The sequence below is a fragment of the Silurus aristotelis genome (genome assembly GCF_946808225.1).
Source record: "Silurus aristotelis genome assembly, chromosome: 22".
Classification (NCBI taxonomy): domain Eukaryota; kingdom Metazoa; phylum Chordata; class Actinopteri; order Siluriformes; family Siluridae; genus Silurus; species Silurus aristotelis.
The window spans coordinates 7,104,579-7,120,268 of NC_139595.1; the positions used below are offsets into that span (position 1 = coordinate 7,104,579).

Below are 15,690 nucleotides of genomic sequence, written 5' to 3' on the forward strand. Positions count from 1 at the left end.
TATGTGCACACATATCATTATCAGCATCATCATCATTATGACACAACAATTTATGTTTCCTTTCCTTTCCATTCCATCTCGTATAGATGTGATGATGTCGAGGAAAAGCACAGAGTTTACTATAGACTATACAGTTGCATGTTTTTTATGTTTTAATACGTCATGCATTTTCTCAGTTAAAAAAATAACGCAAAAATTGTTTCTTTGTTTTTCAACTTGGAAGTGTTTAAAAAAACCTTTATATCTAGGGATGTAACGGAACACATATCCACACCAAAATATTTCGCTACAGGGCTTTTGGTTCGATACACATGTGTACCGAATGCAATTGTTTTTACATGCAGCTTCAGTGTGCATGGAAAGTCAAAACTGAGAAAAAAATGCGTTTGCAAATGTATTCAGCTTAATGTGGCTGTAACCAGAAAAGTGATCAAAACAATGGCTAAACGATAAATGTGCCAAGTTTTTGAGATGATGAGACTGTTGTGTTCACATTAAAGACAAAAAAATCGTTTAATATAAACGAACAAACAATAAAATCTTAGTTGTGTAAATAACACATCAAGACATACATTGCAAGAGACAGTTGAATAAATAGGGTCCATGAGCCTTCTATATCTTTCTTCACCTTCTTATGATTAGAATGCAATGTACAATTTAAGGCTGTCCCAGACAAAAGATGACCAATGTGAAACAATTCTGCTGATTTATTTTGAACAAAGTGGTTCAAAAATGTCCATTATCACGGTCTTGAGCCCAAAAGATATTGTGGCAAAAAAGTAGAAAAATTCTTTGACCTGCATCTACTGATCAGCCAAGACAAATGTGAATAGTGAATCAATGTCTCATAGTGTATTTTAAATAAATGATCTTATAAGACTGCTGAAAACATTGTCTGTAGAAGGCATTAGACATTATATGAAAAACTCAATGCTGTTATCATCTCCAGCTGAGGCGTTTGAACATATTACATAGAGGGGTGCAAATACTTTTAAAGCCACTCTTTTGCACAACAGTGCAGTATAGAGAATTATATATTTCAGCTCAGCTGCCAGGAGTTTCTGTAGGGTGCCAATAATTCTGTAGCTGACTGTAAACACTGACAGAGGTTGTTCCTTTTGAAATTCCACTTAACATGTCGCTCATTTAAAAGCCATTTAAATGTAAATCGCCACTGAAGTGTAGGAGGTTTGTGCTGAATGCCTTCACACAAACTTTCCTTTGCTTATATTTTTATTCATGTTTGCATTTAAAATGTTTCGCAGCGAGTGCAATAGTTTGTGCTCTGCCATAGGCAGCAGGGTAGGAGAAATATTCTATTGTTTATGTATATGCGGATGTAGAATATTACCATGCATGGCAGGCAAACCATGGCATATGGTTTAAGTTCAAGTTGAAAGCACACAGAAACGCTCTTTCAATTTCATAAGTGTTGTTTCATTTGTCTCCATTTTTATGAATTCTCCATGGTTCTGTACAATATATTGGCATATCGTTGATGTCTTTCTGGTTAGACGGAAACCAGTGGTGAATTTCAGCTCATAAACAAGCCGCTGCTCCTGTCAGACGGATTCATAAAAATTTAAATAAGCCTAAGTAGTGCGAAGGAGCGAGGACCGAGTACGGAATCTGTTTGTACTGTATAAAGTGACAGATGTTAAATATTGTATATGGAAGAAGGAGATTATATCAGATGTAAGTCAAAAATGTGGAGAAATGGCATGCTTCTGGTTCAAGACTTTGCTATTATTAAAGATTTATAGAATCTAGAAATAAAATAAAGTTGGTGGGAAAAAAAAGGCAAAAGTGCATGTGTGTGTGTCGGGAAAAAGACTGAGAGGTAGACCTGCTTTTCAAAGCAAAAGGTATATATATATATATATATATATATATATATATATATATATATATATATATATATATATATATATATATATATATATATATAAAAGGAGTACAAGGTAAAAATGAAACCCTTCAGGCAATTCAAAGCATGCAAGGTTGTTTGAGCTGCTACACAAAGCATCAATTGTGTGTGTGTGTGTGTGTGTGTGTGTGTATGCCTGTGCTTGTGTAGGTGTGCATCTCACCTCTATCCTCTGAGAGTTGACCTTTTTGCCCTTTTTGTTCCAGATGACCTGCGGCTTCGGGTTGCCCGTGGCTTGACACACGAAGGACACTACACCACCGGACACTCCTATCTGATCAGTCGGGATTTTTGTGAACTTAGGGGGAGCTGAAGAGAAACAAACAAAACGTTCAAAATACATGAATAATAATAAAACATTTTTTGAAAAAGTTATTGAAATTGAAATGAAAAAAAATAATGACAGCACAGCTACAGCTTCTTGTTCTTTCAGCTGCTCCCTTTAGGGGTCGCCACAGCAGACCATCCGTCTCCATATCACTCTGTTCTCTACATCTGCCTCTTTCAAACCAACCACCTGCATGTCTTCCCTCACCACATCCATAAACCTCTTTCTTGGCCTTCCTCTATTCCTCTTGCCTGCCGGCTGCATCATCAGCATTCTTTTACCGATATACCCCATGTCCCTCCTCTGCAATGATGCAAACAGAACAGCTACAGCACTTACATTTAAATGCTTAAGCACTAATGATCTGTTTTACAGTAAGGGGTGTAACACAATGCCCCTACCTGCATCTTTATCTATTTAGTGGTCAAAGGATTCAGATCTGTATCTGTGTTCTAATTACGGCAATTATTAGCAATTTGCCGAACTCCAGAGCCTATTCAGTTCTTCCATCTCGGCTACACTCGGGTTCAGAACTTGCTTTCAATGCCGATTTTTGTTCATAGTTTTATTACAATAGCCAACAAAAATATGATGAGATTTACTTTCAACTCGGTCGGAATCTATAAAGGTGTTAACCAATGTTTTCTTCACCTCACAAGCTTATTATTCTTCAAGCTTAAGTCTGGATCGAATGATCTCCCAGTCCTGATGCACAAGTCTATTCTCAACTGGATGGTATAACTGGAAAAGAAAACTAGCGAAATACGAACAGTTGACTTCAGTGTGCTTTTGGAGATTGTAGACATTCAGCCACAATGATGTTTAGGAAGTCAGTGTAAGGAATCCTGGGGTTTTCCAATTCCAATTAATGCCAAAGGTGTTCAATAGGGCTAAAGTCAGAGCTCTATAGCAGAAGCTCTTCCAATCCAACCCAATGTGAAGCATATCTTCATGGAGCTCGCTTTGAGTACGAGGGCATTGTCATGCTGGAACAGTTTTCTATCTGCTAGTTTAATAAAGGGGAATCTTTATTATACCACATCCAAGTCATCCATTACACTGTACAATTGTGTGCCGATTACTTTGTGGTAACAGTTGGGGGAAGATCTTGGAAAATTGGCTTAACGACTAACAACAGAATTCTGAAGCGCTAACTGATTCCAACTATCATGAAGTCGATCAAGTTGGACGATTTAGTGTGTCTGCGGCTTCATGATCGACAAAAAGAAGCCTTTTTGTATCTTGTATCAAGTGTTTCCTCTATCGCCTACTGATCCTTTATCAACATTAATAGCCATTGTTGTCTGACCTCGAAACAGGGCGATGAAACATCTTACTTTGAGAAACCTTAGTTTCCCTCATCTGCCCTTTAACAGATAAAGTCATTATCTTTGCACACAGAACACAAAAACAAGGGAATAAATTGTAAAAAATCGTACAGTGTTGCTTATCGTTTGATCAAAAATGTAACAAGTATTTGTGCACGCATAGTTTATACGATATTTTTATTCAATTTTATACTGAGCATAGTTACTACTAATAACTTGGAAGTTTTATTTACAGTCCTGATTCCAGTTCTGCAAGATGGGTTTAACAACAAAAAACATATAAACAAATGCTAGCAATAAGCAGCCTCAGTTGGCTCGTAACTAGCTTTTGGCATTATTTCTTTTTCAGTGTACTGATTACGATTGCGAGCGTCTAACCACGTTCCTGTCTATTCCCTTCTCAGAGCCGCAGGCAATACTATGATCAGTCAATGGATTTTTGTCTGATAGAATGATGGCATCTCACAAGCCTACGCTTTATTCTTTAAACATTCTGTTTTTGTGATCAAGGATTTTATTCTTTTTTTTTTCCCATCAAGTCATTTGTACAATTTGCTAATTAGACCAGACAGGCGAATACTAATCCACAAAGGTCTAAAAACTCTTCCCATTCTGAACTAACGTCTTCAGACCCGTGGTTATTCTGATAAGATGCTTCTGATTGAATAATTTGTATAAAAAATAACCAAAAGCTGGATCTGAAACAAAAGCCCAGCTGTTATATAAGGTAAAGTGGTAAAGAGGGAAAAGAGGCTTTTACTTGCATTACAGCACAGTGAAATTCAGTAAAAGTTTGCATATTCCAGGGATGTTAGGAAGCTGGGGTTCAGAACGCACAACTGACCCCAGTCCTGACCTCAGTCCAGTGAAAAATATAAAAAATATTGATTTACAAGATCATATTGTGGGTTTTGCCTCTTGCGAAAGCAGTGGTGTCAAGTATTTGAGTAAATTGAATTTTTTGTCTACTTTCTAGTTTAAATGGAGTATTAAAGATATAAGCAACTTTTACTCTATACTCAACTACATTTAGGATTCAATATATACAGTGGAACTTCAATACTCACGACCTTGACACTTGCGACCTTGATAGTTCGCGACTTTTCATTTGGAACCGGACTAAGAGTAACTCGTAGAAAATCTTTTTGTTACTCGCGAGGGGGGTTGCACTGTATACTTTCAACTCTACTATATTTTACAATGACCGTTACCAATTACATTTGCAATCAGTCAGTCAGCACTGAATGTATGGTTTTACTTTATCTAATATCCATTGCATACTAACAGTTCTTCTACTTTGCGACATGATACTGTCATTTTATTTGTTACCGACTTGTTTGATCTTTGCTTCATTTTGCCATGTTGAAGAGGCTGTTGTGTGGTCAGTTAATGCAGTGTTGAGGTGTAAATTTGATTTGATTTTAGGAAATAAACCTTTCACTAACATGTGTCTTGGTGTTGATTAGTGCATCTTTGAGCCTACGTTCAATATGAGTTAATAGTCAAGTACTGTACAAATTAGATACTCTAATTCTTTTACTCAAGTCATATTGGATATTTACTTGAAAAAGTTAAGTTTTGCACTAAGGTATCTATAGTTTTACTTAAGTTTTTTTTATGTACTCTTTACACCTCTGCTAATAAGACAATACAATAAAATTGTCATTGTACAAGAAGAAGCTGAAAGGCAACTGAAAAGCGCTGGCATGAGCATACACTTTCTCTTCCCTCTCTTTATAGTGATATTCAACACTTAATAGATGCTTTCAACTTGTTCTCCAGCAAACGGTATTTCACAATTGGCCATAACAAGGCAAGTAGAAGGTGCATAAAGCCCAGAAACACAGCTGCTTTATTGACCTGCAGGAAGTTGCAATCAATTTATGCCTGCAGCTCCGTGGCCATATTATAAAAGCTTTAACCAGCAACAAACAGATCCCAAAAAAACAATCCGGTGATTTCAGAGTGCACAATAAATTCAACAAAATCGTTCTTACGTGCTACACCTGGTGACTTGGGCAAAACAGAAAAAGCTGTTATTACACACACGCTGGACTGCGTGCAAGCCCGAGGGCAGATTTGTGTCAGAAAGCGACAAATGCTGTAATGAAATAAAAGGCTAATATTTCACGGCGGACAAAAAGTCGAGGCAGAGTGAGTGGCACTCGCCAGCCGATTTAGTGCTCTTCTGTCAATGTGCAGACGGGAAGCGATAAATACGACACCGCTGTAATTCCGCGGCTGAATCTAATAAAGCGTGCCTGAGCTTGGCCCCCGTCCGCTTGACTCCGGATGCAGAGTGGATCGAATTCCCACCGGACACTGAATTGCATGTGTGTGTGCATGTGTGTGCATGTGTGTGAAAGGAAGGTGTTTCGAGGGTGGGGTTTCGTAGTCATAGATACCAGCATTACCAAGCCGAGGATCATCGCCTCCGTGTCCTGTTGCCATAGCATCGGTTCAAACAGAGCCGACAGCGAGCTCACACTCATCTGTCAGGGCTAAGCCAGGCCTGGTTCTCACCATGGCAACCAGATCCCACACCTCCTCTTTCCACCTACCCGCCTTCATCACAGTTTTTTATTCGGAAACAAGTGTTTCTTCACGTTTCTCCCAGCCTTACCTAAGTAAAGCTAGAGAAAATCAGCCTTTTATTACAAAAGGGTAAACAAAAGTATTTAGAGCTCTAATATGTGAAGAAGGATGGAAACGAGTAGAAAATAGACGAAGCAAAGAAATAGGCAAAGCATGCAAGTGGTATGTGCAAAAGAATTAAAGTATATATACCAGCATTTTATATATATAAATATATATATATATATATATATATATATATATATATATATATATATATATATATATATATATATATATATATATATAGCTGACTAAAGTATTCCCGGGCAGCATGATGGAGAGATGGTGACAGGGAGCAAACTATTGATGTACTCTAAAGATAAAAAAACTAAAAGAAATCGCTGGAGAGAGCTGCTGAGGGGCGTTGTCTCTTAACATCTCTCGTCACACCGCTTCAGCTTCCACTATCACTGCGCTATCACTGACTCGGCTTTTTACTGCTCGCCTTCTGATCTCGCAGAATCTTCCAGAAGCACTGGGACATGCTTCTGCTCCCTCAGCAACACAAGGCTTTATATTCAGACCTCTCTATTGGGAGCCGTTCCACTGATGTAACGTACACACACCCTTACATGCACACACGCACTCATGCATTCTGCAGTTGTTCGTTTACCCAATGGTACTTGTTCAACCGGGAAAACAAAAACGACCAAACAACCATGAGGAACGAGAGATCAGCTGATGCTAACTCTTAACTAGTGATGTCACATGCCCCGGTGTGGAGTGGAGCACACCATCCGCATGACAACTATAATTAAAAAACCATCAGGGACAGAGGACGCTGGTGGAAGAAGAGGAACCTTAATCATTCTCGGGCATGCACGGGCCACGATCGAGTGAGGCGTGATCTGCGGGAACAATGGCTCGACCAGAAATAAGGGATGATAGGTGTCTCTGTTTGACTCGGGAATGATACATGAAAACATTGTTGTGACTTTCATGAACATATTACATAGAAAATAAAATCAGATACGTCAAAAAATCCACAGACTAGAGCCTCATGATCGAATGAGGTGTGAGAATAGGAAACAATGGCTTGACCAGAAGTCAAAGATGGACCAAAGGTTTGATAAATGTCTCTGTTTGATTCTGGTATTATACATGAAAACAGAGTATTGACTTTCATGAACACATAATATGGGAAAAAAAATCAGGTCCGTCAATAAAACCACAGACTTGAGCCTCGTGTGGTTCATCCTGTTGGTAACCCCATGTCTATCATCTTCCTATAGCAATATGTAATATGTTTACTAAATAATAACATACAAAACCTTGCATCTATTTATAGTCACATTTAATATTGTGGAATGTGATGTTACAGAGACGCTCACAATCCTGAAGACTCTCCAATAGAGAACATGGAACAGAAAACATTAAACCTTGTAGATTCCATCCGTACATTACACCATATCAGCCATGTTAATATGAAAACGATAACGTTAGAAAGAGTGCTATCATATAAAAGTGCGAGCTGATTTAAAGCCGCCAGAGTCAGAGCTGCTGTTTTTAAATTAATCACCACCTTCTGACCAATTCAGATATTCGAAAGCTGCGATTAACAGCTTTTATATGAAACCCCATCATCGACAGCCCATATGTACAGTCACTACCAGACATTACGTCACCTTTTAATGATACAAATTTGTTAATAAATGGCTGGATACATACATAAGGCATGGCAGGTGCTGGAGAGCAAAGAGAGCAGGAGGGCCAGCAGGAGCAAGAAGGAAGAGGGAAACACCTCCAGAGAGCCAGGAGCCATGACGGGGAAGCACACACGATCGTCCGGGCACACTGCAAAAGGAAAACAGAGCTAGAGTTAGCTTTTGCTTCGAATTTTTCCTGGTGTCATTCAATCAGTAAGTGAGAGAAAAGGTCAAGCAGCTACGCTATCTAACCCATTTCTTCATACCTCAAAACAGACCATTTACTGATATTACATATTACAGCGCCTAACAATGACTATCATTTGTTGATTTCTTGTAGTCTCAGAATATTTTCTCCTGACCATTAATTTTTTCAGTCCAGATCAGTCTCATCGGTGACATAATAAGAATAATGTGAGGAAAACCCATCACACACATAATACTCTATTGGATTCATGCCATATTTCCACCAAATCCCAAACACAGTAACCGGAAAAACTATTCTTTTCAACATCAAAGTAATACAACATATTTATACTTTAATTAGACAATGTGTGTTCACTCAATCGATTTTTTTCCTCCTTCATGTTTTTCCTCTTCCATTTAGAGAAAAAGAAATGGTGATAAAGTAAACAATTCGCTTTGTTCGCCTTAATTACATCGACAACTGTGTTTCATACAAACCGTCTCAATCGCTGCGGATGACGTGTTGCTTATATGAACCAAAAAAGATCATACAAAATTGCATAAAATCTATAGGTGCACTCACATGACAAAATCTAGGGGAAAAAAACTACATAATCCGTCTGAAGATGTTTGTTAGTGGTAAATGCCAAAAATAAACCTTATATGAGTGTATTTATGTCTTGCGAAGAAGCCCTGCTAATCCATTTGGAAGAACCGCTCCTAAATATTCTCAGTCTAGTCCTTCTGTCATTCTCTTCCTTTTTCTTTTCTTCTTGTCAGGACACTATACAGTGGGTTTGTTTTTGTTTTTTCAATGGTGCACACTGCAAAATGACTCTTACGATCATGTATAGCCTAAGCAGCATCAATCATTTTTTGCTCAAAGCTTTGCTACTGTGTATGCACAAATTCCTGAAAAGCATGGGCAATGAATAGCCTTTAGGAAATCGAACACCAAAGCTCCCTAGTCTGTCGACAGCAGCCTGAGCTGTGCAGTGAAAATCTAAAATGTCTGCATACAGAATCTTGAACAAAAAGCTTGAAAACCAGAAATTATTGTAGCTTATTATGTCATTACAAATCGGCCAGTTTCATAGGCGACAGGCCACAGTCCAGTGGAAAGATTATTACTGCACAGGAAATGAGCTATTTCATGCTACAATTGCATTTGAAATGTGATCCTCAAAGCATCATTTTACAACCATCATCATGCTATTAAAAGAATTAGGATACCTCATCTAATTGCAGATCACAGGAATCTGTAAAAGTGTGCAATTTAGCTATAAAAAAAAAGATTATGAGAGTTTCTGAGTGGAAATTAAAATGTGTTTCAAGAGAACATGTCAAAACTGAATTATGTTTGCCTTGGTTTATGTTGTATTGGTAACATTTAGAATAATAGGAATCTATGGTTTATGCTTTACTAAAATTGTGAGTATTACACTAAAGCACTAAAAAGCACTAAAGTTGACACTTAGACATTAAATAAATGTTCCCTAACAGAAATCAGTGTTTGAATCAGTTATTTATTATGACTTATAGCCTCATGAGGTCTCAATTATAGCAGGCACTACTGACAGAGTTAATATTTTTCAATGCGGATTAATACCTTCTGGCCAATCAGAGTCCAGAACGGCGTTTCACCCTCCTTGAACTTTTCCACGTTTTTGTAATTTTACAACCTGAAATTGAAATAGAACATTGATTTTACACAGTCGTTCAAATGATGGCGTGAGCAAGATGATTTTCAGGTTACACAGCAGTACAGTCACAAGCTTTATTTCTCCATTATATTTTCCTATCAAATTGACATCCATTTTGGTTCTATTGCTACAAAAATATGGAAAATATACTTATGCAAAACCCTGAAATAGCAGATTCAAAAAACGCTGCAACAAATGTATCATGTTTGGCTACAGGGAAAGTGTGTATCTGTGTATGTGTGTGTGTGTGTGTGTGTGTGTGTGTGTCTCCCCTAAAATCATCTGTAAATTGCAAGCTGGAAGAAATTTGTCGAGCTGCTTCGTATCTTGCTTACTAATCGCTTTTTATATCCACAGTGAAAGGAAAAGGAGGTGCTCTGCTGACCTTACCAATCAACCCAAGAATTTACATACACACACAAACACAAATGCACATAAATTTTATATATATGTACTTTTTTGACAGCTACAAATGAGTGAGCACTTCATTCATCAGGGTCAAAGATATTTAGCTTTCAAAGGAGCAATTATTTCCAATTACATGAATTAAGCCTACAAAGTATCCCTTTTACAGATAATAACTATTTAACTTACATAAATCATTCTTTTTTTGCAAAATAAACACATATTATATATAAAGTCACAGGTCACATACAGTTTATTCGCTCAAAACACTCTGCAACTGAAGACCAGAGCTGGCAAACAAAGCAGGAAATCTTTTTCATCATTCTGTAATTAATCTTCTGCACTAATGAAAGAAATGCTTACTACCGCAATGCCGCTTATAATAAACAGTCCACTCAAAAACAAATCTACACCTAAGTGCTCTGGAACGCTTCATCGTACGTGTGTCATAACATAATGCATCGTCGCACTCATGCTCCTGTCCAACCATAGCGGATATGAAATATTTTTTTGTTTTTTACAAAAGGCCTATTAATTATTGAAAACCTTCCCAGTGCACTGTGTTTTTCCTGGCCGGCTTTCACATTAAGTGTGGTGAACACCCAAGTCTGTAGGAGAGGCCAATTTTTCAACCAAAGCTATATGATTCGCCTATCCAGCAGTCAATATTTGCAATAAGTTGTGTGTGTGTGTGTGTGTGTGTGTGTGTGTGTGTGTGTGTGTGTGTGTGTGTGTGTGTGTGTGTGTGTGTGTGTGTGTGTGTGTTTGGCACCCAATATTACCTCCTTCCCCACTACCTATAGTTCTCTATGATGAGATAAACAAGACTACAAGTGAGATGTGATGCTTTCGATCACCTATTTTTGATTGATGGAACACGGCTGCATAAATAAAAAAATTTTTTTCCCTGAACAAAAGGTCATACGAGTCGATCAATTTCTGATTGATTCTTTTTTTTCTAGAAAAGATTGCAGAGCGTGTGCTTCATTTTAAAAAGAGGAAATAGCGTAGGCACAGAATAAAGAATAAGTCAGATAGTGATCAATAATTATATTTCAATAATTATCTTTAGAATGTATAGTGTTCAAAGTAAAGACTTTATCTGGATAAAATGTATATATTACATGCATAATCATCCAATATTAGGTATATATTACATGCATAATCATCCAATATTAGGTAATATAAGCACTGAATTTGACAAAGATTTTTATTTTGAACATTAATAAGTCGCACCTGTCTATAAGCCGCAGGTGTCTACACTGAAACTAATGAACTTTACACAGGCTTTAATGAAAGACAGTGTCTGTTACACGGTTTGTATCTAAACAGTAGCCTACCAGAAAAGTCATTGTTCATTGTTCATTGTCTTCCTCCTTCCTTTCACAACAATTTCTCTCGACAGTTTATCTTTTGGCATCGTCGTTTAAAAATCACCATCGGTGAAGCTTTTCTCCCGATGCCATGCAGCTCAGAACACAGGTGAAGTGCGTTTTTTCATGCCCGGTTGTTTTCAGCGTGACGAATGATTAGCATTTCCTGTTGACAGTCCGAGTGAGCGGCAGGTCAAATGTCAGAGGAACCGCATCCATATTTATGATGTGGTGCGGCCCGATTTAGTGGGAGCGCATCTGATTTAATATATAGAGTTTCATTGGTTCACCTGAACCCGTTTGGCAGTTTCATTGGTCTAATGTTATGGGGTTCAGTTTTTTGGCTTGAAGTTTGTGAAACCGGGAAAATGTATAAATTAGCCGCTTAATTGTTTAAGACTTTTGTTCCAAGCGTGGGAAAAAAGTAGCGGCTTATAGTCCAGAAAATACGGTATATATTTCTACTAGCTGAAAGTACCCGTGCTTCGCTACGGAAGGCAGAACGCTAAGCAATATGGCAATAAGCAGTAAGCACTGAGCAGGACTGGATGATCAGAGATCAGAACGTAACGTCAACAAATAACGTACTACCCCTTTGTAGTACCGATACAGGGCAAACTACTGTGAAAATAATTTTTATTGTGCATCTAACATCTAATAAGAAACAATGTACTAAGTTTCATTAGGATCCGTAATGTTATTTCGAAGAATGTACAATGCGTGAGAAATCGGGTTTTTCGCGAGTTAGCCAGGGCGAATTTTTCAAAACCCTTTCTTAGTGAGCACCTAAGACCCGAATATGTTCCAAATTTCATTGCAATCCGTTCAGTGGTCTAGAAAGGACTTCCTGGAGTTCAATGGTTTCAAACTTTTTACAAACAAATGAGTTGATGACAAGCCAAATATCAAATTAGGGATCTATAATTAATAGTTTGGGCCGAATTTCTGTGTCTGGGGAAAAAAAAAGCATTTTTTCTTTTTCATTTACGATGGAGAAAATGAATTTAAGGATTGTGAAAACCTATGCAATGAATGTGAAAGTGATTCTTTTTCTTCCAATAATTAAATCAGTATATCCTGGAGACTAAAAAGAGATAATGCATGCCTGTGCAAAATGCATAATGTGCATGGGATTTAAATAAAAGCAGATTTTTTTTGGCCAGTTTGTATAGAATTCATGAACAATTGATTAGCTGTATTTTGGGCGTTCGGTGCAGCAGTGGTTATGCTAACAGTGTGCCTCCAATTTGTATCGATATTTGTATCTGTTTAGAAAACATTATCTGTTTATTCTATATAACAGACTCGTGTTGGGTTACATCTATATACTCGAGGTATCACATCGTCATGTCCCTAATTTCAAGGGAGGTACTACTGAACTGAGCTAAAAATACTACTTGATGGTAACACTATTATCATAATAGTAGAACTATTAGGATGGAAATAACTGCCAGTGTATCCTCTAGTCTGTTCAGATTGCTTGCGAATCATTTACACTCTGCCTTAAATTAACTCAGAATCGAACACAGCCACTCCTCATTCCCGGCTTTACTCCCGTTTTAACCTGCATGACCTCCACCAAATGCTGCAACATGCTGTGCTCAACAAATACAGTTAAAATAAAGGATCGTACCAGATGCAGACATGGCATGTTTCTGCAGGAGGAGGCGATTATACGATGCTATACCTCTGCTCAGGTCTTGCCAAGCAAATGCACAATTAGGGAAAACACTTCCTTCAATTGATAATTAGAAGCATGGTGGGACTGTTTTGACACAGGTACAGCACGTATTCACTCTCAACAGGAGGGCAGGAAAAAATACAAAGGATCCTTGAGCCGAGGTTTTCTTTAACAAAAGCTCAGCAAATAGCTTTCTCTCTCTCTTGCTCTCTCTCTCTCTCTCTCTCTCTCTCTCTCTCTCTCTCTCTCTCTCTCTCTCGACGTCATCATTTCTTGTCACGTGTCACTCATCATTTCAACACCGGCTATGATTCATATACGCCCACTACTAACGTTGAATTTAATTAAATAAAGTCATAAAAAAAATCATATAAATCCTTATCGATTGGTAATGCAGAGTGACATGTGAGCTTATTAGCATAGCAGTTTATTAATATTGCTAGTTCAGTAGTTGGCAAATAGCTTAGGTAATTAGCAGCTAGCAAGGAAGTGCTTTATATAACCAACACACTTAGCAAATGAAACAAGAATTACCTGTATAACACACTAGTACACAATAGAGAGAGAGAGAGAGAGAGAGAGAGAGAGAGAGAGAGAGAGAGAGAGAGAGAGAGAGAGAGAGAGAGAGAGAGAGAGAGAGAGAGAAAGATATTCAGGTTTCCCCTATCAGAGCTTGAAAATATTGAGACATAGCCTAGCCTACCGGGGAGCAATAATAAAAATAGTGATTAGTATGGGAAAGTATACTGTAATAATTTAATCATTTAACAAATCACAGTACATATTTTTTTTACACAGTAAACAGAGCAATTTACAGTACTGCACAATATAAACTATACTATATATATATATATATATATATATATATATATATATATATATATATATATATATATATATATATATATGTATGTGGTAGCAGGAGCGTTGATGAGAGCCATTTCGCTAATGGAAGCTGGATCATACGCTGCTACGTTCAGCTGCCACACGAAACGTAAACATTTTTTGTTTCTATTTCGTCATATCGCTATCAGCATCATAGGATTCAAAAATCGCAAGTTCAACCATCGTAACTCAGGAAGCAGCTGTATTTATTTTTATAAACATAACTAAACATTACTACTTTATTTGGGACCATTCAATAAAAGAATAAAGCCTACTAACCACACTGTCTTTTTATACTTGATTTGGTGTCATGTCCAGGTTTTGGTAATCCTCTGCAGGTTGAACGTGAATGCCTAAAAAATAAACACGCACACAAACACATACAGGGCATAAAATGTTAACGTGATCCGATCATTAATCAAAGAAATTCAGCGAAAGACAGCCAAATCTGATACGCTGTAAAATATGACTCGTGGGCATTTGTTATATTCAGAGCCCGTGATCGAGCAGGTCATAATCAGTGTGCTGAGCTTGAACAGATTTTGCTGCTCTTCTTTAATTACACATATTCAACAAGCGAAAAGACTTAAGAGAAATGTCAGGCACTGTTTGGAGAGATGTGATGGTATATCTATGTATGTATATATGTGTGTGTGTGTGTGTGTGTGTGTGTGTGTGTGTGTGTGTGTGTGTGTGTGTGTGTGTGTGTGTGTGTCCTCCCTCGCCACATCCCAAGCACTGTTCTTCATCTCTGGTGCAGTGAGGCGTGTCTTTCCTCATTGTTGCCTTGTCAACCACTTTTCCCTTGCCTCCTACATCTATCTGTCTCTCTCTGTCTCTTTCTCTCTCTCTCTCTCTCTCTCTCTCTCTCTCTCCCTCTCTCTCTCTCTCTCTCTCTCTCTCTCTCTCTGACTCGCTCGCTCATCTTCATCAGCCAGCAGTCTGTTTGTGCAGTCCAGTCCACAGGCTTAGTCCTAGGGCCTCAGGGAGCATCATTTCCATGACAACTGCACCAAAATCCATCCAGTCAGTATGATCTTCCTGCCAGGCCTATATGCGACCTTAAGCCTTAGAGGCATCTGAGGTTAGCGGGCCAGAACAGAACTGAATGGAAGCTGCACTTCTAGATCAATGTATCGGATTTAAGGGCAGTTTTAAAGCAGGGGATGAAATTATAAGATTGAAGAGGTTGGAGAACTTTTTTAAAGCACAATAGATCTATGTAATTGCAGGTATATTGAAAAGGCTCGATAGCAGACTTTGGATCAGTTTGAGTAGAATGATATGTTCATGGAAAGATTTCAATTGTTATGATGTGTAACAGAAGATCAAATTGTCCTTTTTTTCTTACTTAAATAAATCAATTCAATATGTATTTCATCTGTAGGATAAAATCCGTTTACTCGAAACGCACCTATAATGGACGTCTATGAACCGGGAAAATGTGTGATGATGATGATGATGTACACTATAGTCATTCAGTTTAATTACGACCATACTTATTATGCATTTCTGTGTTTTTTTGCCTATAATAACCTCAGTTTCTTTCCTCTGGTACAAAAAAACAGTCCCTGTTCTGAAAGGACACATT

At 37.8% G+C, this 15,690-nt stretch overlaps 1 protein-coding gene across 13 annotated transcripts in view; it reads right to left on the minus strand.

Annotated features, from left to right (window-relative positions):
- Positions 1-15,690, minus strand: part of ptprsb (protein tyrosine phosphatase receptor type Sb) — a 139,825-nt gene that overhangs the window by 99,574 nt on the left and 24,561 nt on the right. For 4 of the 13 annotated variants that reach the window (XM_083525484.1, XM_083525490.1, XM_083525480.1 and 1 more), the window contains 4 exons: positions 14,379-14,452; positions 9,662-9,734; positions 7,889-8,014; positions 2,091-2,236 (listed from right to left, as the gene is read on the minus strand). In XM_083525484.1, coding sequence (XP_083381610.1) covers positions 2,091-2,236; positions 7,889-7,982 — 240 coding nt within the window. In that variant the 5' untranslated portion in view covers positions 7,983-8,014; positions 9,662-9,734; positions 14,379-14,452. The remainder of the gene's footprint in view (positions 1-2,090; positions 2,237-7,888; positions 8,015-9,661; positions 9,735-14,378; positions 14,453-15,690) is intronic. The other 9 variants (XM_083525479.1, XM_083525486.1, XM_083525481.1 and 6 more) reach the window with 3 other exon arrangements.